Here is a 25589-nt window from a genome sequence, read left to right as displayed (position 1 = left end):
TATTGCGAATTACCCTAAATCACCTAACATTTCGCCCACAAAAGAGCATTTTTAGATAATCAAACAAATGTCATAATATACTATTTTTGCTGCTGAAACGTAAAATTTTCCCGCAGAATATCATATTAAGTTCCTAGTAAACCCCAAAACACCTTTCTAAAATCAATAGTACTCTCAAAATCAGGAAAAATGGGCAAGTTATTCAAGGACGAATTTTACGTTCATTTAGGGTACCAGTAAGTGCAATAATAGAACTTCATTGTACGTGATGTTACTGCTTGCAGGTCTATACACTATCCTGCAACATTTTACACAGTTTATATTCAAAGTGCGTCTTGTCTTATATAAGATGCGCCTTCGTACTAACCGTGAGATGAAAGTTTGTTGAATTGCCTGGAAGCCGCTCAAATTGAGCTTTCTGTATAAAGTCACAATACCCGTGGTCGCTTTAATTCCGTTGTGTGCACCGATCACGTGTGACCAATTAACTACCAGATATTTACTCATGGATCGATGACGAAATAAATGCACCCCCTCGGTGGTGAGCATAAGACATTTCCTTACCGATAATGACATACGACAGATTAAAACTGACACAGTCACGTGTTTTGTACGTATATGCGGCGTATGGGGCCAAAGGCCAGGGAGATGATATGTTCGCCCATGAATTAGGTCACTGTGAAGTCGGGCTCACAATCTACAAAGGTCGACGGGATGCACAGAATTACCGTTAGATCATTCAGGCGCCAATAGAACGTGTTACACATGCAGGCTACATCACAGCCGACAAGCGAGATTGAAGCAAGAAACGTACCCCGATCAGCTAGGTAAAGCCCATATTACGTACCTCTAAACTAGCACAAGGCTAAGCTGAACGTTCCTACCATAACGCCTCACTTAGGTCACACAGACTTTCACGGGGACAGTTTCACTGAAAAAAAAACGGGTTCGGGGTTGGGTTCGAGCCGTTTTTTAGTGAAACTGTCCTCGTGAAAGTCTGGACGTTACGCTGGACGTTACGCTAGGAACAGCCAGCTTAGCTTTTGGGCTACTCTATACATACAGAACATTGCAATCGCTTTTGTTGTGTTAAAACCAGCAGTATCTGTAGACTAGTGTTAGTCTGATACAGAGGGGCGTTCTCTGTCATGATCAACTGAGTACGGTATGCTGTACACAAGTAAACAGCTATGATGGCGGGGGGGGGGGGGGGGGGGGGGGGCGGGGGGGGGGGGGGGGAGGTCTGGCTAATTAAAGTTGAAGAAATGCTCCGGGCCAGTATGAGTATTATTATTATTATCATTATTAGATCTCCCAACACGTGAAATGAAATGAAGTAGGCCACGTGGAAGGATAGGCCAAGCAAAACTGTCAACCTATACAATGAAATACATTGTACAGAACAGTAGATATGGATGATGGCATAGTTTACACGAGGACGGCAAATATGTTTGATGGTATAAAATAAGGGCTGTAGATATCAACCTACACATGATGGTATAAAATAAGGCATGTAGCATAAAATTATATAAGAATAAGGACGGCAACATATTTGACGATAAAATATAGGACGATACATAAGACGGTATAGAAGAAAGGACGATACATAAGACGGTATAGAAGAAGTGACGATACATACGACGGTATAGAAGAAAGGACGATACATACGACGGTATAGAAATGGCTTACATGGGATTAGATAACAAAAAGGACGACAAATGCGAAAAAAGATATACATCATCGTACAAAATAAGGACTGTGGATATAAGCCTACACATAATGGTATAAAATAACGCATGTAGCCTAAAACGATATGAAAATAAGTACGGGAACATATTTGACGATAAAATATAAGGACGGTATAGAAGAAAGGACTATGCATAAGACAGTATAGAAGAAAGGACGAAAAGACGATACAAAAGAAGAGTGGCTTAGAATACAAAATAAAAGAGGTCGGCGGAAAGACCATGTGGATATTCCGACTGAGAGATCCAAATCAGATTCATTCACAATCAAATTCCTTTTAATTAAACGCAAGCAGACCCTGTCGATGAACTTCGCCAGCTTTTATAGTATGTAAATCCTATATATATATATATACTAACAGTCCTACTATAAAAAGGCCTTATCTTCACGTATTTAGGTCTAGTGCACTTGAATGTAACATACTGCAGGTCAGAGTTTAGTGTATCGTGACTACGCTGTTTCTGCTTGTTACAGATTGCATGTATATATTTTAATGTATTTATTTGATCGGTGTGTTACGCCGTACTCAAGAATATTTCACTTATACGACCGCGGCAAGCATTATGGTATGAGAAAACTGGGCAGAGCCCGGGGGAAACCCCGAAGGTTTCCTGGCAGACCTTCTTATGTACGGCCGGAGAGGAAGCCAGCATGAACTGGACTTGAACTCACAGCGACTGCATTGGTGAGAGGTTCCTGGGTCATTGCGCCGCGCTGGCGTGCTAACCACCTCGGGATTACATGCATAAAATCGGTTACTTACCCATAAAGTCATTTTCTGACCCCGTGAAAAGTTGCAAATTTATGACAGAGGCCTCCCTTGTTAGGCACGACCGACATCTTACCTATATTAGTATCCACCCACCAAGGTTGTGGAGGGAGTGGATATAGCATCTTCTGTGTCCGTATGTACGGTTGGTTAATGTTCAGATTTTGTCCAGCCCCCAATCTATACTGGCACAATCATTGTCCAATTTTGCATACACAGCATCCATGGCAGGAAATATTTGCATCATTGTTCAGCAAACCTTTTGAAAGTGTATTTTTCTCAAGTGTTCTTGCTCAATTATTGCCATACTCGGCCTATAAGACATACAACATCTCATGTAAGTCGGAATGTTTTATGAATATCAGTTACCTAGAGCATGTCATTACTTGAAATTGTGTTTTTATTTTATTGCAATCATTTTGATCTTCTGGTGGAATTAATCTCACACTTTGTACAAACCTCACCAGACATCTGTGATGACGAACAGACCTCACCAGACATCTATAATGACAAACAAACCAGACATCTGTGATGACGAACAATCCTCACCGGGCATCTGTGGTGACGAACAAACCTCACCAGACATCTATGATGACGAACAAACCTCATCAAATATCTGTGATGACGAACAAACCTCACCAGACATCTATGATGACGAACAAACCTCACCAGACATCCGTGATGACGAACAATCCTCACCAGTCATGTATGACGACGAGCAATCATTAGGTATGTGTGCGTATACAGTGTCTTCTTGCACAAACCTCACCCGACATCTTTGACGACGCGAGGCCATTGGGTATGTGTGCGTATACGTATACCGTGTCTTCTTGTACAAACTCACCAGATATCATGGAGGGGGGGGGGGGGGCTTTGTATATGCAACAGCAAACTTGACACACGTTACATTTACTTTACTTCATTGGCTCATCCAGTCCAGTGTTATTTTACGGGGGGTAAGTGGTAGGGTGTGGGGGGATCACACTTTCACAAATAATATGTATATGCACATTAAGCTCTGATACATTTGGCAAAACTGTGTTATAGACAGATATATTGATCATGATCTACCAGGATATATTTTGTTACGCAGTAGGTGCGCCACATTTGGTAACAAATAGTTGGTGAGGAGATTGGTATCGTTTATTACTCCACGAACTTTATTTATTTATTATTTGATTGGTGTTTAACGCCGTACCCATGAATATTTTACTTACACGACGTCAGACAGTATTACGTTGGGAGGAAACCGAGTCTATGAAACCGACTGATGTCTTAATTACGCCTAACTCAATGAAAGAATGTTTCATTTATATGGCGACGTTGATCAGGTGTTGTAGATCAAGAAAGTAAGGCATGATAACATTTTGTTGGTAAATAAAATACGGCATGATTTTGTTCTGTGGATAAAAAAAATTAGCGCATGATTACGTTTTGTCGATAAAGAAATGGGGCATGATATTTATTTGCGAATAACGAAACTAAGTCATGACTGGGTTTTGTGGATAAAGATAATTGGGCATGATAATGGCTTGTCGTACTTAATAATTTTTTAGTCATTAGGTGGGTCTTCTCATGGCAGGACGATTCCATGCCGCCACTGTAGTATCATGCCGAAGACATCAGACATGACATCCCAGATTACACTGACACCAAGCCAACCGGTGTTGTTTCCTTGCTCTAACCTCTCAACGCAGAGCGCCAGACGAGGCAGCAAATACTCAAGTTTTTAGCATGATCGAAGACGCTTTGACATAGTCTGGTATTAGATTATTCTGAATTACCGCCCCTCGTGAATATTTGATGTTTTGTGTCATTCAAGATGTAGAACTTTATCACGATCAACGTCTTTGTTGAAGGGCTTCCGGCAGGTCAAGAAGCGGTTTCTAACTGATACTGTCTGACAATCAGTCGAGAAGTGCAATACTTGTATTTTTGTGAACTTGAGTGTAAAGAAACTGTCAACAATCTCAGTTCATAATCCGTGACTTCTTTCTATTTCATTTTAAGGTCACATATAGCATCAAAAGCTTTTCCTTACGCCAGCAACAGCTATTTCACATCACCACTGAAAACCAAGCAAGCAATTTGGCTAACCTTTCAACACGGTGCACTATCGCTAGTCGACGAACGTGAAAATCTCCAAACTAACGAAAACAACGCCACCTATCACCGCACCACGTATCACAATGGAGGACGATTTTGTGACAGTGACGGACCCAGAGGGATTTACTCTCAGATTGACTGAGCTCGATGGTGTCTACGCATCACCATTCCCTGGGATAAAAGAGCGTGTAAAAAAGTTGAAGACGTTCAAGTGTAGAGACGATGACATCCTCATTTTGGCGTTTGCTAAGTCAGGTAAGTAACTGTTGGTTCGTCTTCGTCTAGGACTGTATGTTTGTTGGCTAGCAGATGGAGAGCGTTGGTTCCATTTCGTTGTGTCAAAATTTTACCGTTGAATAAATCAAGTAATATGGGAGATAATGAACTACATTTATTATTAAACAAGTGAAGATGTTTTTAGAGACGGCATATTCGCACCAGCAGTGGTTATTCTGATTTCCCACCACTTTTGGAGGCCTGAGTTTACGTGACATTTTTGCTGCGGACCTTTGTTACGATTACTTGTAGGAGTGAGAGATACTCTAATTCTATACCATCTGAATGAATTTCATCACCTCTAACATACACATTTTCTAAGGAAAATCCAGAGAGCTAATACCGAGCGCAACGAGGATACACGAAAAGATAAATCTGAATTTGACATTTAGGCCTACAAGGTACATTGTTAATGTTCAAGGACTGTAAGAGTTAAGGGCCTAGACCAGTGACGTGTAATACATTGCAACATCACTCCGTTTTTTTTTTTTTGGTTTTTTTTTTTTGGTTTTTTTGTTGGTTTTTTTTTTTTTTCCTTATTCTGATTATGCCATGCATGGTGCCAGGTGGCTTGAAAATTGCTACCATTTATGCATTTTTACATGACAGTCAGGATAAAACCCCTTACGTGTGACCATTTGCTTGCTATTACTCTGTCGTCGCTTCTCCGGTTTTACTCTAAGTGCTGTACATCTTTAAGTGCATTACAGAACAGAAAGTAATTTTGTATAATACTTCGTAATCTTTGTTCCAGGAACTCACTGGACATGGGAAATCGCCCATATGTTGTCCAGAAATACGACAGAGCACATAGTGGGAGAAAAGTCTGAACAATTTTTGGAGGCTCAAGATGCCCAGGACTTGGAAGCTCACAAATCCCCACGCATACTAAATACACACCTCCGCCCAGAGCGAATACCAGACGATTTTATCAGGCGAAAATGCAAGATCATTTACATTCAGCGGAATCCAAAAGATGTGTTTGTTTCTCTTTACAACCACTGTAAAAATCTTGAACAGTATTACAGGTACTCCGGCAACTTTTCAGGATTCTTTGAACTGGCCTTGGAAGGAAAAGGTGATCACAACTTACGTATATATTTGAGGTCATGGAAGTGCACATGCACCGATATTGCATGTGATATAGCAATAATCGAATTCTTATGACACTCTTTAAAAAATAAATAAAAAAGATACATAGGAATTTGTATCTTTGACAGAACGTATAACTACGTTAAAACCAAAGCAACAGGCTTCATTGTAATTGTCAAAATTTTTAGTAGATTACTCAATCAGTTAATTAGCTTTGCAACCAACCATCTGTCAAACATATCCTTGTTCTTACTTTGCAGTTGAGTCAGGGAATTGGTTCGAATACGCCAAGCTATGTGAGAAATTTCTCAAAGCCCATCCTGACGTACCTGTGTTGCGCTTACATTATGAAGACATGAAAATGGTTTGTATTAAATAAAGAACAAACGCAGGTCAGATTTATGAACACTGACATGACACAATTATTCATCGGTTATAAACAACCAGAATGCCTCTACGCGTCAAGTCACACGCAATTTACCACCTCTGGGTTTGTCATATTGTCTGCTATTTCAGGGTGCTCCCTCCTTGTACATATTTATATGGTGCTGTCTCAGAGGAATCCTATGCCGGACGGTTCACTTAGATACCCTATATTGTTACAATGAAACTGCTGGTATACGGCTAGGCTTTGTTAGGATTCTTTACTTTTGAGATCCACATATAATTTAGAGATGTGCTCAAATTTGCATACACATGTATATTCCTTGATTACACTAAGTTCTGTACGTCTTTTCTAATTGGATACAAATGACACAACCACGGTGTGAACAATGTACTGTTACTGTATCGTAGTATGCTTACACGCCCGTGTACATATCGTTAAATTATATTTAGTGCAAGGGACTACTATCGCAGAGTAAAGGTTAGAAACTACTGGTTTGTTCATCTCTCAGATCAGCGATAGGCCCTACACAAGATCAAACAAAGAAACACAAAGACGCTTGAATAAGTTCAATACATATATTTTAACAAAATAGACAAATAATACAAGTGACAATAATATACAAAACAATACAAACAATTTAAAAAATTATATAGTCTCTTACTGGTGACAGCGCCCAAATCCGGCGACTTCCACAGGCGAGTCATTCCTCATAAATACATAATCCACAGTTAATATGAATTCCTCAATCTACAGATGGCAGTCCGATAAGTGACAAGCTGTAGTGGGCACGTATGCTGACGATGGTTGGTCCCTAACTAGCTGTGAAGGTTTAACGTCTAAGGGCGAACGGGTTGACACTAGCGTTCGTGATGCCGTACTGGCGATGTATGTTTCACTCCTCGAAAATATACACATGTCACTTTCAGGTTAAACCGGAATGAAATGCACAAAGAGACAGTGAGCGATACAAGCTCCAAAATAATGTCTAAAAGAATAGCAACTGGGGAAACACAAGCTCACAAAGTGCCACGTACAGAAAATGGGAGTACAAATAACGAATGACGTGAAAGCCAATATCTCTAAACCCGGTAAAATCATTCACAGGGGATGACAGTAACTGGGGATGAAAGTGCACATGAGTAAATGACTGTGAGTTTCACAACTCCGTCGTTCAAATTTATACACTAACTTTAGGAAAATTCGGGATGGTTTCATCATAAACATGTTTACAACAAGGATACATATCAGAATGTATACTCTATGTACGATGACCCGAAACTCATAAACACCGAAGTCTCGAGTACGGTCGACTGAACCACAGTGCAGGCCATAACGTACACAGAGGGGAAAATGTAGGCCAGGTAAGCTCAAGAACAAATAAAAAAATCATAATACAATATTTAAAGACGGGATTCGTAACAATAGCCGAAGTATAAATATTTTGTACCGTGAAGTACAGTGTATAAATAGCACACGAATTGCTTCCCACAAACACCCACACAGTATAAAGGCGTGAACAGTTGCCAGCTAGTGGCTCTTATCACAAAGTTCTTGGTAGTCAAGTTGATATATTGACGTATGTAACGTTAACACTACACGTCACGATCAGGTCCAACTGGCGACAGACAATGCACAGGCCCCTCACACGGCGCTCTCACAGCTTCCTGGCACCTCTTTCACCACAAAAAGTTCCCCCAGTAACTTTTCAGGAACACAGAATCTTGTTAGCATGTAAGTTGTTAAAGACCTTGAGTAATCCTCAATCTCCTGATTTCTCTTTAACCCAAAGTTTATTTCGGACATTGTTTCCAGCGAAACATAAAATTACATGAACTAACGCTGTTAGTAAGGACATGGACACGGATACGGAAATCTCATGTTGATCTTAGTGCTTCTTGGCATAGAAATTATAGAACGAACAATCAAATGTCCAATCAAATTTATCAAATGTCAAGATGAGGTCACTAAGGTTATGTTTGATGGCAGACAGACTCGATGACAGGGAACTGAGAGGTCTAGTTCGGGCCTTATACAAAGATGCTATGGCTTTGTAATACTACCAGTGGAGACCTTCGAGGTGGAGGATGCAATAGAAAATTGTTAGAGATCAGGGGCACCATATCATAGCGTTGTATATACCAATATAGTGTTAGTATTCGCAATACAGTAGACATTATCCAAACTATGTTCTAGTGATTCTTACAGCTTCATGGGGCACCCATATATGCCCCAAGTAACCCCCTTTGTACTCTGTACGACAGAATCTTCTGGAACACGTGAAGAAGATAGCCGAGTTCTGTAATTTCTCCGTGTCCGCGAAAACCATGGCAGGAATTGCGGAGGCGTGTACCTTCTCTAATATGAGGAAATTCAAAGTGGACACAGTAAATCCAGATCGCCAAAGTCGGTGGAAAGACGGCAGATACAACATGTACCGAAAAGGTAGGAGAAAACTCAGGCCTTTCTCTCCTGCAGACAGTTTATATCCACGCCACATTATATGTACCGCTACATCCACTTCTATAAACATCTGACCAAAGTGGTCAAGGCTCTTGTACTCCCGGCAACAAATCATATACAGGTCTGTCAAGTAATCAGTTTGAGCTTTAATTGCATGATCGGTGGCTTAACCTAGGCGCTCCAGACATCAGACGTTATGGTTTGTGTAAGATACGATTCTATAAATTTTATGGCGGATTAAGGTGTTTTGTTAATTTTACTGCCCAATGCTCAAGTCACGTTTACGTTTCGCAGCGTGATTGCCGAGGTAGACCTATCTGGTCATGCAGAATGCACGGGTTTCGCGCACTGTATCACCTTGAATCTGTATTACAGTATTTACACTGTTTGAATATGTCGTCATTGACACAAGGAGAAAGGGGCCTCCGTGGCTCAGTCGGTTAAAGCGCTAGCGCAGCGTAATGACCCAGGAGTCTCTCACCAATGCGGTCGCTGTGAGTTCAAGTCCAGCTCATGCTGGCTTCCTCTCCGGCCGTACGTGAGAAGGTCTGGCAGCAACCTGCGGATGGTCGTGGGTTTCCCCCGGGCTCTGCCCGGTTTCCACCCACCATAATGCTGGCCGCCGTCGTATAAGTGAAATATTCTTGAGTACGGCGTAAAACACCAATCAAAAAAAAAAAAAAAAAAAAAAACACAAGGAGAGGCACGGCGCTCTCACAGCTTCGTGACGTGACTAAAATAGTATTGAAGGTCAAGCAGACTTAATCAAAGGTATCAACAGTCCTCAGTGACACGCCTATTGCATGATGAAGACCGAGTGTTGGGGAGAGGTGATTTATGACTGGTCATGTGAAATGTATCATGAAGATCTCAGTGTAGGACATGAAGTCGTCAGCATGTAATCCCGTGTCATATTCCCGAACTGTTGTTTTTCCACAGGTGTCTCTGGCGATTGGAAGAATTGGTTTACAGTGGCACAAAATGAGCGGTTTGAAGCAGAGAGCAGAAAGCAATTGGAAGGATCAGACGTTTGTGTGAAGTGGGCCAACTGAATTAGCGTGTGAGCAAACGCACAGAAACCTGCGCTTGTCTGTCCATTTGCTTTTTTAAATGTTCATTTTTTTAATATTTTTGGGTCACTCTGTGTAATGACGTCTGTTCAATTACGCCTGTCCAATTGTTCATGTGTTACCAAAATCTGGTGCTATATTTAATACAGTATTGAATATTTTCGGGTCACTGTGTAATTACGTCTTTCCATTTGTTCACGAGTGACCAAAATTAGCTGCTTTATTTTATGTAATACTGCATATTTTGGGGTCACTGTGTAATGACGCCTGTGCAATTGTTCATGTGTAACCAAACCCAGGTGCTTTATTAAATATACAGTCATGCATATTTTGGGATTATCCTGTGTTATTAGGTCTGTCAGTGTGTTCACGTGTGATCAATAACCTGCGATAATTACAGTAAGCGTAAGCCATACACAGCTATGTGTATACACCCACTCCTGAACGTTCAGTGGACATTCAATGTCATGTTAGCATTTTGGGATAAATCATATGTGTCTTTGCTTCACTTTCTCTCAGGATCAAAGAAATTTAACAAAGGCTGAAATTTTTACTCACTCAGGAGCCTCTCTCCAGTGCTGTGGGTCCAGCTCATGTCGTCTTCCTCTTTAGTCGTACTTAAGTCAGCCAGAAACCTGTGAATGATCGTAGGTTTCCCCTGGGCTCTGCTCGAGTTCCTTCCAGTACAATGCTGATCGTCGTATAAGTGAAATATTATTACGGCGTAAAACACCAATCAAATAGACGAGTTTACTGGTACACAGAACAATGGGAGATCTCGATGAGGCGGAATCTATGCGTTCATAAAGTGGAATGTAGGGTTCGTAACGTGGAACACAGGCGTGAAAGCAGTAAAGCAATCATCAATCATCAGTCTGTAGATGTAAGCGCAGACTCCAGAGCCTCCTATCAATATGGTTGCTGTGAGTTCAAGTTGAGTTAATGCTAGAATCCTATCCGGTCATGCGTAGAGAGGTCCATGCTGATGGCCGCCGTTGTATAAGTGAAATGTCCTTGAGTACAGAGTAAAATATTACTCAAATAAATTAATAAAGTTGGATGTAGGCCTGCATTGATTATGTCACTGCAACGTGTTATATGCTCAACATTACTATTATTTATTTCCATTATTCGGCTTCAAAATACATTCCACTGTTCTGTGTAATGTTCAAGAGATATCTCTGATCATCTGCAAAGTCACGCTCCATTCCCTAGCTGTATTTGTCTTATCCCTGTTTCATACTCTTTCGGATAGATATAATATTGTCTGTCGTCAAAACCGAGAAAACAGTGTACCCGACGCAACGTGCACAGTGTTATAGAAAAAGATCCTGGCTTCTTGATGCCATGGGCGGTTGATCCCTAACCAATAATCTCACTAGTTCTAGCTGGCTCATTTGCTAAAGCCTTGTTCTCTCCCTAACCAATAATGTCACTGGCTCTCGCTGGCTCATTTCCTAAAGGCTTGTTCTCTCCTTGACCAATACTGTCACTGGTTTCGATGGAACATTTCCTAAAGCCTTGTACTCTCCTTGACCAATACTGTCACTGGTTTTCGCTGGCTCATTGCCTAAAGCCTTGTACTCTCCTTGACCAATATTGTCACTGGTTTCGTTGGCTCATTTCCTAAAGCCTTGTGCTCTCCTTGACCAATACTGTCACTGGTTTTTGCTGGCTCATCTCCTAAGGCCTTGTAATCTCCTTGACCAATACTGTCACTGGTTTTCGCTGGCTCATTTCCTAAAGCCTTGTACTCTCCTTGACCAATACTGTCACTGGTTTCGCTGGCTCATTTCCTAAAGCCTTGTACTCTCCTTGACCAATATTGTCACTGGTTTCGCTGGCTCATTTCCTAAAGCCTTGTGCTCTCCTTGATCAATACTGTCACTGGTTTTCGCTGGCTCATTTCCTAAAACCTTGTACTCTCCTTGACCCATGCTGTCACTGGTTTTCGCTGGCTCATTTCCTAAAGCCTTGTACTCTCCTTCACCATTACTGTCACTGGTTTTCGCTGGCTCATTTCCCAAAGCCTTGTACTCTCCTTGACCAATACTATCACTGGTTTCTCTGGTTCATTTCCCAAAGCCTTGTACTCTCCTTGACCAATACTGTCACTGGTTTTCGCTGGCTCATTGCCTAAAGCCTTGTACTCTCCTTGACCAATACTGTCACTGGTTGTGCTGGCTCATTTCCTAAAGCCTTGTGCTCTTTTTGACCAATACTGTCACTGGTTTCGCTGGTTCATTTCCTAAAGCCTTGTACTCTCCTTGACCAATACTGTCACTGGTTTCGCTGTCTCATTTCCTAAAGCATTGTACTCACCTTGACCAATACTGTCACTGGTTTTCGCTGGCTCATTTCCTTAAGCCTTGTACTCTCCTTGTCCAATACTGTCACTGGTTTCGCTGGCTCATTTCCTAAAGCCTTGTACTCTCCTTAACCCATGCTGTCACTGGTTTTCGCTGGCTCATTTGCTAAGTCCTTGTACTTTTCTTGACCATTACTGTCACTAGTTTTGGCTGGCTCATTTCCTAAAGCCTTGTGCTCTCCTTGACCAGTACTGTCACTGGTTTCGCTGTCTCATTTCCTAAAGCATTGTACTCTCCTTGACTAATACTGTCACTGGTTTCGCTGGCTCATTTCCTAAAGCCTTGTACTCTCTTTGACCAATACTGTCACTGGTTTCGCTGGCTCATTTCCTAAAACCTTGTACTCTCCTTAACCCATGCTGTCACTGGTTTTCGCTGGCTCATTTGCTAAGTCCTTGTACTTCTCTTGACCACTACTGTCCCTAGTTTTTGCTGGCTCATTTCCTAAAGCCTTGTGCTCTCCTTGACCAATACTGTCACTGGTTTTCGCTGGCTCATCTCCTAACGCCTTGTAATCTCCTTGACCAATATTGTCACTGGTTTCGTTGGCTCATTTCCTAAAGCCTTGTACTCTCCTTGACCAATACTGTCACTGGTTTTAGCTGTCTCATTTCCTAAAGCCTTGTAATCTCCTTGACCAATACTGTCACTGGTTTTCGCTGGCTCATTTCCTAAAGCCTTGCACTCTCCTTGACCAATACTGTCACTGGTTTCGATGGATCATTTCCTAAAGCCTTGTACTCTCCTTGACCAATACTGTCACTGGTTTCGCTGGCTCATTTCCTAAAGCCTTGTACTCTCCTTGACCAATACTGTCACTGGTTTTCGCTGGCTCATTACCTAAAGCTTTGTACTCTCCTTGACCATTACTGTCACTGGCTTTTGTTGGCTCACTTCCTAAAGCCTTGTACTCTCCTTGACCAATACTGTCACTAGTTGTGCTGGCTCATTTTCTACAGCCTTGTGCTCTTTTTGACCAATACTGTCACTGGTTTCGCTGGCTCATTTCCTAAAGCCCTGTACTCTCCTTGACCATTACTGTCACTGGTTTCGGTGGCTCATTTCCTAAAGCCTTGTACTCTCCTTGACCAATACTGTCACTGGTTGTGCTGGCACATTTCCTAATGCCTTGCACTATCCTTGACCCATGCTGTCACTGGTTTCGCTGTCTCATTTCCTAAAGCATTGTACTCTCCTTGACCAATAATGTCACTGGTTTCGCTGGCTCATTTCCTAAAACATTGTACTCTCCTTGACCCATGCTGTCACTGGTTCTCGCTACCTCATTTCCTAGTACTCTCCTTGACCAATACTGTCACTGGTTTTCGCTGGCTCATTTCCTAAAGCCTTGTTCTCTCCCTAACCAATAATGCCACTGGTTTCGCTGGCTCATTTTTTAAAACATTGTATTCTCCTTGACCAATACTGTCACTGGTTTTTGCTGGCTCATTTCCTAAAGCCTTGTACTCTCTCGAACTGACCCTCCCCCTCACCAATGATGTCACATCCTCTCCCTACCTCATTCCCAAAAGCCTTGCTCTCGCCACAGCGGACCTGCACCTCACCAATGATGTCACATCCTCTCCCTGCTTCATTCCCAGAAGCCTTGCTCTCGCCACAGCGGACCTACACCTCACCAATGATGTCACACACTCTCACTACCTCATTCCCAAAAGCCTCGCTCTCGCCACATCGGACGGGCCCTTAACCAGTATTGTCACAGGCCCTCGATACCTCATTGCCTTTATTCCAAGGCAGCTATTTCCCTTAATGAGCTCTTGGTATGCTTGTTCGTACAGTAAACAACCGGACGATGGTTATAGTTCCGTTATCGATGTGAAAATTCGATGATTTAAACACAACACGAAAAGGTACTGTTTGCATGCTTAGCTCTCGTTGAATATCACTTTTCTCGAGCTAACAATTCCTGATATCTCATTCCACAGCATGCACTATCTTTATGATGTCACCGGCTCGAGTCCCGCTCTCGCTGATTCAATAGCGCCTTTGAATCGGGAAATATTCAGGTATCGTACTCACGGTAGATTCCTTCACCTGTCAACTGGGGACTGTCTTGAGTGCAACATTAAACATCGTTGTGAACAATTATGAAATAAATCAAAACAAACACACTTTTTATTCACTTTTACTCAGACTACATGACATTCACATAACTACATATGTAACATTGATAATATTTTAGTGCATACTTATTGCAATGGACCGATTTAACCTGAAATATAAGCATAGGTTGGTCGTTTTCTCATTCTTTTTTTCGTTTAACGGTTACTGATCTGTTTAAGGTCAATATACATAGATCTATAGATTTATTGGCCGATTGTCTAACTCAGTAGGAAGTTACTTACTGACTTTGTTTGGGGAGTTACGCCTTTTCTCAAGACAAAGACATGAAGTTTATGTGGGGTGTCTCAGTTATCGTGAACTTTCCCTCGTTTCTGTGTCACGCACCCCCCCCCCCCCCAAGGAAGATAAACCATGTGTATGTGGGTGGAGGGGGCGTCCCAGTTATCTTGAACTTTCCCTCGTTTCTGTGTTACGCAAACAAACCCCTTCAAGGAAGATAAACTATTGGGGGGGGAGGGGGGTGGTCTCAGCTGTCGTGAACTTTTCCTCGTTTCTGTATTCCACAGAAAAACCACTTCAAGGGAGATAAACCGGGGGGCGGGGGGATCTCAGATATCGTGAACTTTCCCTCGTTTCTGTATTGCACAGACAAAACACTTCAAGAAAGACAAACCGGGGGGGGGGGGGGGAAGTGTCTCGGCTATCGTGAACTTTTCCCCGTTTCTGTATTACACAAACCACTTCAAGGAAGATAAACCAGTACGAATAAAAAATTTCAAACAGGGTTAGAGTAAAACAGATCCGCGTAAATAAGGAAAAAATAGGACAGCCAAGAGCAGGTATGGCATCCGAGTCTTCATGAAATAAGCAATGGCACGTCTCCTATGTTAAACGTTATAACTAGTCGGCAGCCACACACAATTTAAAAAGTTTGTAATCTTGTATCATATGTATAAGTCGCCATGTACTTCTTCTTGTCTACCATATGATACATTCTGCGCATGCGAACCCGTGCGCAATCGACGCTACCGTCCGGTTTATGCTTTACGAAGGATTGTCACCATGCAAATACTTGACACTTTCCGGGGACTCAGAATGAAGATGGTCGCCACCTTAGAAGTGCATAACAATAAGAGTATTGTGTTCACAATCGATTAATCAGAGAATCAAATTTGCCGACACATCTCCTTCATGGACGGGAGAATTATACACGGGATTTGAACAAAGCACAATAACGTGTTTGAGAACCGACAAGTCTAACTATAAGATCTACACTCGCGGCGTGTTTGAGGCGTTTCTATCGCTGCCTTTCCGCAAATATCTGCTCACTACAGGAGGGGAAATCCATCTCTTATTCCACTTTCGTGCTGATTCCTGCCTCCTGCAGCCTCCTCTTAAATTCTTTTTCGAACTCTTCATTCTGTGCGTCAGTAAACCAGTTTTTCCAGTCACCAACAATGCCTGTAAATTAGAAATAAAGTGGAATTAAACTTCCACGGGAAGGATGAAACATCAGGTTTATAAGGTTTGTTAACTTTACCATTTTCGTGTATAAAGCTTGTCGAAACGTTTCGGTGCTCGACGTTCCGAAAGTAAATCAAACATATGATTCCACTCCCCGGAAAATAAAACAGGAATAACGCTTAGCGCGATATTTTGAATTATCATTCAAACTACAGCGGCCAAATTTATGGATAAATTTATATTTAGTCATTTACTTGACTGGTGCATGTTTTACGCCATACTGATGAATATTTCACTTATATAACGGTGGCCAGCGTTTATATGGTGGGAGAAACGCGGGAAATGGTCGGAGAAATCCACGACCATCCGCATATTGCTGGCAGATCTTCCCAGGTACAACCTCAGAAGAAGCTAGCATGAGCTCACAAGCAGAGGTCGAGTTATTGTGCGGTGCGATAGCACCTAATTCCTCGGATACGAAGGATCTTTATGGATAAAGGACACAGGGATTAATTGGGCCATCGTATCAGCCCGGAATCCTGTAAATACCATACAAGCACAGCAAGTATCCAACCAGCATACCGTTTGTCTAAAGCGAGCTAGGGAATAACCCATATTCTCACAAGAGAACCAAAATGAACATAACACGACTGAAGCAACTGTATACAGTTTCATGCACTTATTTAATAACACGCTTTCGGAGGTTTAAGTACCACCTTCATCACCGGGTGCTGGCAAATGTGCGCTTTACCCATTCAGTTGATTAATGAAACGTTTACACGATAGAGTGTGTAAGTCTGACTGACTATGGTAGGTCTATACAGGAAGGTCTGGTGACTGTATAAGCGAACCGGTATATAGACATGACATTCACATCAACGGAACACTTCAAAGGCGGATAAGATCCATTTTGAGTGAGTTTATGCTTGTGGTTTAACGTCGTACTAAACAATTTTTCAGTCATATGACGACGATGATCCGTTCTGAAGTTATTTAAGGATTTTAAAGGTAACAACAAATTGTTCTTCATAGTATAGTCGATGTTATTGTCTCACCTTTCCTATAGAGATTGTATTCTTTCTTATACCATCTTTCCAATTTTTCTTTGGGGTAGCACTCCGCTTTGCTCTGCTTCATGTTGTCGAAAGTACACGCATGCGCAATGGCATCGCATAGGCTTTTGTCCGCTGTCACATTTAAAAACCCAGCGATTTTCTCAACTGCAGTTGACAGGTCCTGTTAAATGAACAAGAGAGGTGGCCAGTGTTACACGAGGTTTATCAAAGAAGACTACAACTACTTATCCATATGTCCAAACTGTGAAATCACAAGTGCTGTCGAAAATAATGATAATATTACTGAACACGCCATGCCCTAGATATCTCAATGGAATTGGCCTTTATAACTGAAGGAAACAGTTTAACGGGTCTGCAACGTTTGCTTCACGGATCAAACCTTACGGGCATCACATATCCCAGTCTTCAATTGGAAACTAAACCAAACTGGCGAAACTTTATACCGACAATACCTGATTTGTTTCTTATTAAAGGGATGTTTGTGAAAACGTTCCATTAGCTTTTCATAACACAGGTGGAGTATTTGTAATTAACCATTCAGAGCAGAACATCACAAATCATTGGAATACCAGATATGTATCGGTACATTGAGAAAAATTTTAATATGTCATCTGTTTCAGCTTAAAATATACCAGTCTACAAACTTTATTTCCGTTTAATAAGGACACATTTTGGTAATACAAAGAAATGCGAAAGCTAACACAAAGCAAAAATGTTTGCATGTTATCACATATTCAATATATATATATACATATATATATACATATATATATATATATATATATATATATATATATATATATATATATATATATATATATATATATCAATTTAGTTTTCATTTAAATTTGTAAATTTGAGGAAATAAACTGTTTAGCGGCATTCTCATCATACAGTCCCTACCTGATCACCTTTATCGGCATTCTCGTCATACAGTCCCTACTTGATCACCTTTATCGACACTCTCATCATACAGTCCCCACTTGATAACCTTTATCGGCATTCTCATCATACAGTCCCCACTTGATCACCCTTCTCGGTATTCTCATCATGCAGTCCCTACTTGATCACTTTTATCGGTATTCTCATCATACAGTCCCTACTTGATCACCTTTATCGACATTTTCATCATACAGTCTCAACTTGATCGCCTTTATCGGCATTCTCGTTATAAAGTCCCTACTCGATCACCTTTATTGGCATTCTCATCATACAGTCCCTACTTGATCACCTTTATCATATTCTCATACTGGAGATGAAGTATAGGAACATCGGGGTTCTCGTCCTCAAACTTCTTCCACGCGATCACGTAATCAAACCAGCTGCCGTATTCCACTGTAAGACAATCAAGGAGCAGGCTATACGTATATAATACATCATGCCATAGGTAAATATACAGACGCGCTGATAAGGTGAGTCTACAATATCACTCCGGCTGTACGTGGGAAGGTCTGCCACAAACTTACGGATTGTCATGGGTTTCCCCCGGGCTGTGTTCGATTTTCTCCCAGCAAAGTGAAATATTCTTGAGTACGGCGTAAAACCCAATCAAATAAATAAATAAATTGATGTATTATTTTGGTTGGGCGTTTTACGCCGCACTCAAATAAATAAATACATATAATTTCACACTTCAGTGACTATATAATATGAGACGGTAAGGAATGATCAGGTGTTGTGTTCTGAGAAATTCTGCCTTTATCCTTCAATTGTGACTTGGAATTTCTCATATTCACAAAAAAAGCTCTGTATAATACCTTAACCAGAGATAAATAAACACAACGTGTCAGATTAGGCAATGATGTAAAAATCCTCACCATTTCCCGACATGCAGAGCTCAAAGAAGGCTGGCCATTTTCCGTGTTCGTACCCGTACATCACCCTGTCTTTGATATGGTGATAATATGACACCATCACATCTTTGGGGTTTCTTTGAATGCGCAGGATTTTGCACTTCTTCCTCACAAGATCCGGTGGGTAGATATCAGGGAGGATGTGGGTGTTGAGGACGCGCGGAGATGGTTGGCTTTCTAAAGTTTCCTGATCCACATTCTCCAGAAACTGTTCCGTTTTCTCCTGGGGGATCGTCTCCGCTTTACCAATCATAAGCATCGTCACGATCTCCCACGTCCAGTGTGTACCTGCAGGGCAGCAATTCGCACAGGATTGGTGAGTGTTTAGACATTTTGTATTCCAGTTTGGAATTGCGCCTTTAACTATTGGGAACTACAGTTCAGTCATCCGGCACTAAGCCTGCTTTTTCCTAAATATTTTTATTTTATTTGACAACTAATTAATGACTTTTCAGTTTTACATAGAGATCAAAATTATGTGTGATAAAACTGGGGTGCCCGGAATAAACCACCACTCTTCACCAGGTATGCCTGAGAGACCTAGTGACTTACAGCCGCAGCGAGAGCTTGATTCCTGCCTACGATCTCAATGGCCAGAAGCCTGCTAGGAAAGGTGTCATGTATGAGCGGAATTTCGTCCCTTCGCACTTTACTTATGTCCATCTAGGTCCATCAAGGTCCAGCAATATAGGAACATTTCCCCACTGAGTGAGGAACGATGTAAGGGGTGGAGGAGAGGTAAATGATGGTTTCTTGACCTGCCGCCAAAGGTAGAAGGATTTGAGATATTTAACGCTCGTTACGCTCGCTAGCAGTTTAACGCTTTGAATAATCAGGTGACTGTTTTGCTATTGCATGATAGATTGCCAGCAGACTGACGAAAGGCACAGCGGTATATTGCTATATAGCTGGGTGTCTCCCAGAAACACAGATATTCGCAACGAACTGCAAATGACCTAGGTGTCAGTTCGCTAGGTCGCATCATGAGACTAATTTGTGAGAGTAATTAAAGACGTACTCGGTACAACATCACGAAGGATGGTCTTAAAATTTACAGGCAGATCCCCACAAATTTCAGTAGCGGTTTGAATGGCTGCTATCCAGGAATACTGATTTAAATTCATCGCACACCCGTAGTTCTCTGATTACTACCACCCAAAATGTACAATTATCTCAGTGGTCGCCATTTTCAGACGGATAATGACGTTATAGCTGAAGTGGAACCCTTTGTGTAGAACTAAGACATTGTCTTCAATGAAGAAGGGATGCGTATCTACCGCCACAGCTGGACTAAATGTGTAAATGCTGGAGGCGGCAGGGTTGAAAAATAACTCTGCCAGGTTTCCCAATACCACAGGCGAGGGACTTCAATCACATTGTAGAGTGGCTGGAACTTAACACTGTTGTGATCAGATAACAAATACTGTATCACACCGTCGACAATGTGTTAATTTACCTTGCCTCGCTATCTATAGATTCACAATCACTATTACACTGTTTGGGGCAATTTTTAACAGTAACAAGGTGGGTGGAAATACCACCATGTCAGCGGTACTCTGTACAACCTCCCGCAAGAGACCAAGTAAGAAGCACTTGCTCACCTGATTTAGGATAAGCACATATCACAATGTCGTCGCCACGGGCACGTAGCTCCGGTAGACGCTCCAGGCGCTCAACTACCCCGGGGAAGGCAGGGTAGTACCGCCCCTGGAACATCGCCTCAGTGATTCTGTTACCATCCCGATCTTCTATGTAGTGGTGTTGGACGTCGTTGGCCAACATGGCGTCACGATTCGGGGTCTCTGTAACGTTAAATTCATTTGTGTATTAGACAGATGTTCTATATTGTACTGCACGAACAAAAACTGCACTGTATGAACAACAATTGCAATGCACGAACAACAATTGTACTGCATGGACAAAAATTATTCTACACGAACAACAATTGTGCCGCTTGAAGAACAATTCTGAGATTGATTTAATTCTTTATTTTTAATTCTGCGCCAGCATGACACCAAAGCTGAAGTCCAATAGCCGACAATATTCTACTGTCAGTGGTCAAAATTCTACGCTTCAGGTGAATACTCCGAGTATATGCTAAATAGAAAAAATTAAAGAAATTAACAAATAAAATAAATACAAAAAGTCTTTTTGTTGACTGCACTTGGTACATGTTTAACAAGCCGTTCCTCTGGGGATAGGAACCTACAACTAAATATCTGTCAAGACATTAGAACTTCTGAACAGCTGTAACTTCATATCCGTTTAGAAAAAATGATTTTGATTGAATGCTAGGGTTAATGCACATGACTGTTTGAAAAGAAGGACGGTTTAACTTACACCACGAGTAGATCCTTCATTCTGTTGGAATTTTCATTATAAGGAACCTGCCCAATAACCTACACATGTATCCTCCGCGAAGAGAATGTAGTCTTTGCTAGATTTATGGCATCTACAGTTTCTTTGATTTATACCAGAAAGAGAACAGGAATTAATACTGATCCCTGGGGAACGCCACAGCTTAGGGGTGTACATGAGGACAACAGGCGGTAGGCGGTAGGCGGTTGTCATAGTAACGGTCAGGATTAGTCCCTGACCGTACTGAAATTTTGCAAGCAAGATTTAGTGGCTAATTGCATCGATGGTTAAATTTGTTTATTTATTTGATTGGAGTTATACGCCGTATTTTCAAGAATATTTCAGTTATTCGACGTGGGCCAACATTGTGGAGGGAAACCTGGCAGAACCCAGAGGAAAGCCACGATCATCCGCCGGTTGCTGCAGGTCCTTCTCAGGTACGACCGGAGAAGTCCATCACAAGTCAACTTGTGATGGACTTGAACTCATGCCGCATTGGTGTCATTTTACTGCAATATCACGCTTACTACTTGGCCACCTACGCCCTCGACAGTTATACCAGAAAGAGAACAGGCATCAGCCGGTTGCTAACAGACCTTCCCTCGTACGAACGGACAGGAAGTCTTGTGAGTTAATGAGTTCGAGAATTCGTCATGTTCTAACTGGTTATCAGCTCTAGTGACTGCACCCTGCACTGGCTCAATCCTTGACCTTTGGCCTAGGTCAGGTCAGCTTGCACTGACAGCATATGGCATTCACACCACTGACCTAAGCTGTATGGGCTTATAATCGTAACCTGTATATGTGACTTAAATATAAAATGTTGTAAGATGCTGCAATACTGCCTAAGCTGCATTAGCCATACAGTCACTCCTTCATTCGTTAAATTCCCCCGGGCTCCACCTTGTTTCCTCCCACCATAATGCAGGCCGCCCGTCGTATACGTGAAATATTCTTGAGTGTAGCGTAAAACACCAATCTGATAAATAAATAAACAATTCATTAAAATGCCCGGTCATACCGAATCCGGTAACACACAATCTAATAGTGGCAGTTATTTGATTTGATTGGGAATATGTTATAACGTCGTTCTCAAGAAGTTTTCACTCATACACGACGGGGCCGAGTCATGCAGGTTTGAGGATGGCCAGGAGCAAGCCATCGCCTCTCGCTAATGACCTGACAAAAAACACCTGACTTGACGTCGCAGCTGAACAAGCAAACGCTAGAGATTCCATCGCGCGATCTACTTGGTCGAGGGGCGATCACTGCTGTGGCGAGGGCGGAGTTCTAACCGTGCAAGGCCTGCGGTGAGGGCCCCCTGGCTAGCATTATGTATCATGTACAGTGTATCTTTGGACCGCTGCGATTTAGGCCTGTGCTAGATAAAGCCCCTATATGTAGTCTGCATATACGTACCTAGATAAGCGCCAGAAGCTGAAGAAATCCCTCGATTGATGGTTAGTGTGGGCTACTAACCCAGTAGGCCTATAGTCGATAGCAATGCTGTCTGCACTAAACCACACCACTCAAGGTCCTTCCGTGATTCTTGGAGACAGATTCTGATTGTGAACTGTGCGCAGCCTACCAGGATGATGAACACATGGAGATATATCGATTGAAATGTGCAGCAGAAGGCTCACGACGAAAGCAACGTCCACATCAAGTACACCTAAATCCGCACACACAGAACAAGACCCACACAGTGTATACATTATTTACTGTATGGTAGACTCGGCGGTTCCGGCTATGCGAGGCACTGCTATAATGCACTGGAGCTAATTCCATGACTCAGTCCAGGAGACTTTCTTTAGCCTAAAGACACGGTCGAACTGGCTGTATTACATAGATGCAGTTTCTTTTTGACGGGGACATTAGAGCCTATGTTTTAGTTTACGTCAATATGCTTTGCAATTCGTTGTACAACCGGAGGTGAGAGGTCAGGAAACACGGGCTAGCAGATTGCGGCGGGGAATATGAAAAATATCAGATCTAATCTAATCTAGATCTAATAGCCCCCAGTAATATTCATGCACAAATGCCCCGAGGGGACGTGGAGTACATGCACCTAACAGTTTGGGGTTTGTCAAGTAGCCTTGCCCGTTTGGATAAAAGGAGTAGGGTCAATTTTGAGCACAGTTTTGAACAATGGAGGTGGTTCCGTGGTTAAGGTGCTTGCTCTTTACCTCTAGGGCACAGGTGTGGGTTCAAATCCCGCCCACTCTACATCCATCAATCAATGGTTCGTGGGTTCTTCCATCTTCGTTTCATTAAGTCCAACATGATCTATATCTTGATTTACTGGGTCACATTGACTTCAAAGCCCTGAACTTCCCTTTAAAGGCATGATTCACTGCCTAATCAGATTTCACTTTTCCAAGGTCGACGGGTCGATTAGTTTACTGACGCTGATAGTTCAAAACAACATGGCACTGGAAAATGTGAGGTGTATGGAATAAATTTATTTCACATTAGATGTAAAAGTGTTCGTGCCAACAATACACCCTGCACATCGAGTTGCTGAAGTTTATCGTGGGGTTCGACCTCTTTCGCTATCACTGTGACTTTTCGCTGTCTATTCGTGTCGATGAAAGCAAGCACGTCAACGCAATACACAACACTGCTTATTGCTGTTTTACAATATAGTGTCAATGAAAGAACTCCATCGGAAAATAAATGCATTTGTTTCAAAACAAATACACGCTTATAAGGGACGATCAATGATCTGAAAATCCCCTAGCTGGCGGAAGTACGCCGGCCGCAATGTCATTGACTGTGAAAAGAGAAGATTTCACATTTACCACCTGTATATGTACAGTCAAGCAAGGGAAATTGCGAAGCCTACAGCGCAGTATCAACCGTGCTGGCAAGAAGATGGGATCCTTGGTGACAATACACACTCGCTTGAGCAATCTTCCTAACGTTTTGTTAGGACCACTTTTCTGCACCACTACAGAATGCAAATCTGTATGTCACATGTAGGAAAGTTTGTTAGTTAATTACCAATGGTAAGTGGTTTACACCGGGCACTCTAATTTCCTCCATCCAGTAGTGGTATTAGTGACAATATCTTGAGAACAAGCCATAGTCAAATAACAAACAAACAAATATATAAGTAAATAAAATAAATCAATCAAGAAGACATCATCTATACATAGCGACCTCAATGACCATATCCCTGACGGAAGGCGACAATAGGCCTATGGCGCTCTGTAAGGCTCAACTGATGTTTTTGAGTAGATTCACGGCCCGAATACCTTGTGATTGTTGTTTTTTTCTGGTTTTGACAACTGATGTATAGGAAGTCTAACAGACCTGCTGTTGGCAGACGTGTCGATGCATTATTGATGCTGCTCTTATCACTTGTTTTAATATTTACGGCTGCACGTCATTTAGCTATAATTGTTCAGGTAAAATATCAGTACAAACATCCTAAACATAAAAGCCCACTCTTGATGTCTGACAAACGTCATATATCTGCTGGCATCGTCTTGTCTAACCGAGTTTTGTAAAAGAAAGAGCAGGTTTATTGGGAATTTGCAACTATTACTGTCACTATAATTGGCCAGCCTTCATCGATGAAGACATAGAATTTCTACCACTTGATACCCTATCATGTATGTATATGAGCTCTGTATGTATGCTATATATATATATATAGAGAGAGAGAGAGAGAGAGAGAGAGAGAGATGCTCTTGCTGGCTTACTTGTCAAAAGCTGCCCTTCTCATTGTAGTAACCCAGCATGACTGGATAAAAAGACCAGCGTGACTGGATTAAAGCCAGGCCCGCGTTTGATGATTAATGTCGGAACTTTTTGGGCGTACAGTTTACCAGCACATAACAAAGAGATGATTGGCTTGAGTTTGTGGAAAGGTCTTTATGTCGCAGGCCTATGTTTTAACTTACACGTACGTTGCGAATCTACGGGGTTTCACGACACCATAAAACGGGGACCTGTGCGTATAAGTTCGTCTTCTACATTTGGCGACAGGCAGTGGTTTTCTCTGATTTACCATAACCTGACTAAAATAATTGAGTATTGCGTTAAAACCCAATGAAAAAATGTATAAAAACTAATCTCATCTATTCCATTTCCACGAGGATTCTCCCGTTACCGTCAAATATAACGCGTTGCCGCAAGTCGGGCACAGTGTGGTGTCGTACCACAGCGTTCTTCCATTTGCGACTACATTCATATGCAGGATTCAGAATTGTTTTTCAAGACTATTAAAGCATTTAACAACACAGTCAAACTCTCGAATGAAAACTTCATCAAGCTAAATCCGTTCTTGATCCGAATTCGAACGCGGGAGCGGGAAGAGGAACGGGTAGAATTTAGCGACATGTCTTTAGTCCACTCTTCCAGGTACAGACTGATTCTCTCTAGAAACGTGTACAATTCACACATCTGGTAGGGAAGATTTTTATTTCTGTATGTTTTCATGCACATATACTATGCATGATATAAATTATAC

The 25589-nt window shown here is 41.9% G+C and overlaps 2 protein-coding genes across 2 annotated transcripts; one reads left to right on the top strand and one right to left on the bottom strand.

The window, feature by feature from the left end:
- The first annotated feature begins 693 nt into the window (after positions 1-693).
- On the top strand, positions 694-10204 carry LOC135475540 (sulfotransferase 1C2-like). Its single transcript, XM_064755462.1, has 6 exons — positions 694-827; positions 4526-4876; positions 5652-5975; positions 6250-6353; positions 8639-8819; positions 9777-10204. The coding sequence occupies exons 2-6, from the start codon at positions 4705-4707 to the stop codon at positions 9887-9889; spliced, it is 894 nt and encodes a 297-aa protein (XP_064611532.1). The 5' UTR covers positions 694-827; positions 4526-4704; the 3' UTR covers positions 9890-10204.
- Positions 10205-14435: 4231 nt separating this feature from the next.
- On the bottom strand, positions 14436-22617 carry LOC135475513 (sulfotransferase 1C4-like). The gene is made up of 6 exons (XM_064755441.1): positions 22532-22617; positions 20356-20556; positions 18719-19042; positions 18133-18236; positions 16881-17061; positions 14436-15822 (listed from the first exon to the last, which is right to left on the bottom strand). The coding sequence occupies exons 2-6, from the start codon at positions 20534-20536 to the stop codon at positions 15713-15715; spliced, it is 900 nt and encodes a 299-aa protein (XP_064611511.1). The 5' UTR covers positions 20537-20556; positions 22532-22617; the 3' UTR covers positions 14436-15712.
- Positions 22618-25589: the final 2972 nt, after the last annotated feature.

This window comes from Liolophura sinensis, chromosome 9 (assembly GCF_032854445.1).
Source record: "Liolophura sinensis isolate JHLJ2023 chromosome 9, CUHK_Ljap_v2, whole genome shotgun sequence".
Classification (NCBI taxonomy): Eukaryota; Metazoa; Mollusca; class Polyplacophora; order Chitonida; family Chitonidae; genus Liolophura; species Liolophura sinensis.
This window is presented reverse-complemented; position numbering and strand designations above follow the sequence as displayed.

Coding starts and splice junctions, on each gene's coding strand:
- LOC135475513 (XM_064755441.1), bottom strand. CDS start 20,536: ATGTTGGCCAACGACGTCCAACACCACTACATAGAAGATCGGGATGGT. Junction 19,043..20,355: donor ATGTGCTTATCCTAAATCAG/GTGAGCAAGTGC, acceptor GCTGCCCTGCAG/GTACACACTGGACGTGGGAG. Junction 18,237..18,718: donor GCTCTGCATGTCGGGAAATG/GTGAGGATTTTT, acceptor ATTGTCTTACAG/TGGAATACGGCAGCTGGTTT.
- LOC135475540 (XM_064755462.1), top strand. CDS start 4,705: ATGGAGGACGATTTTGTGACAGTGACGGACCCAGAGGGATTTACTCTC. Junction 4,877..5,651: donor TTTGGCGTTTGCTAAGTCAG/GTAAGTAACTGT, acceptor TCTTTGTTCCAG/GAACTCACTGGACATGGGAA. Junction 8,820..9,776: donor ATACAACATGTACCGAAAAG/GTAGGAGAAAAC, acceptor GTTTTTCCACAG/GTGTCTCTGGCGATTGGAAG.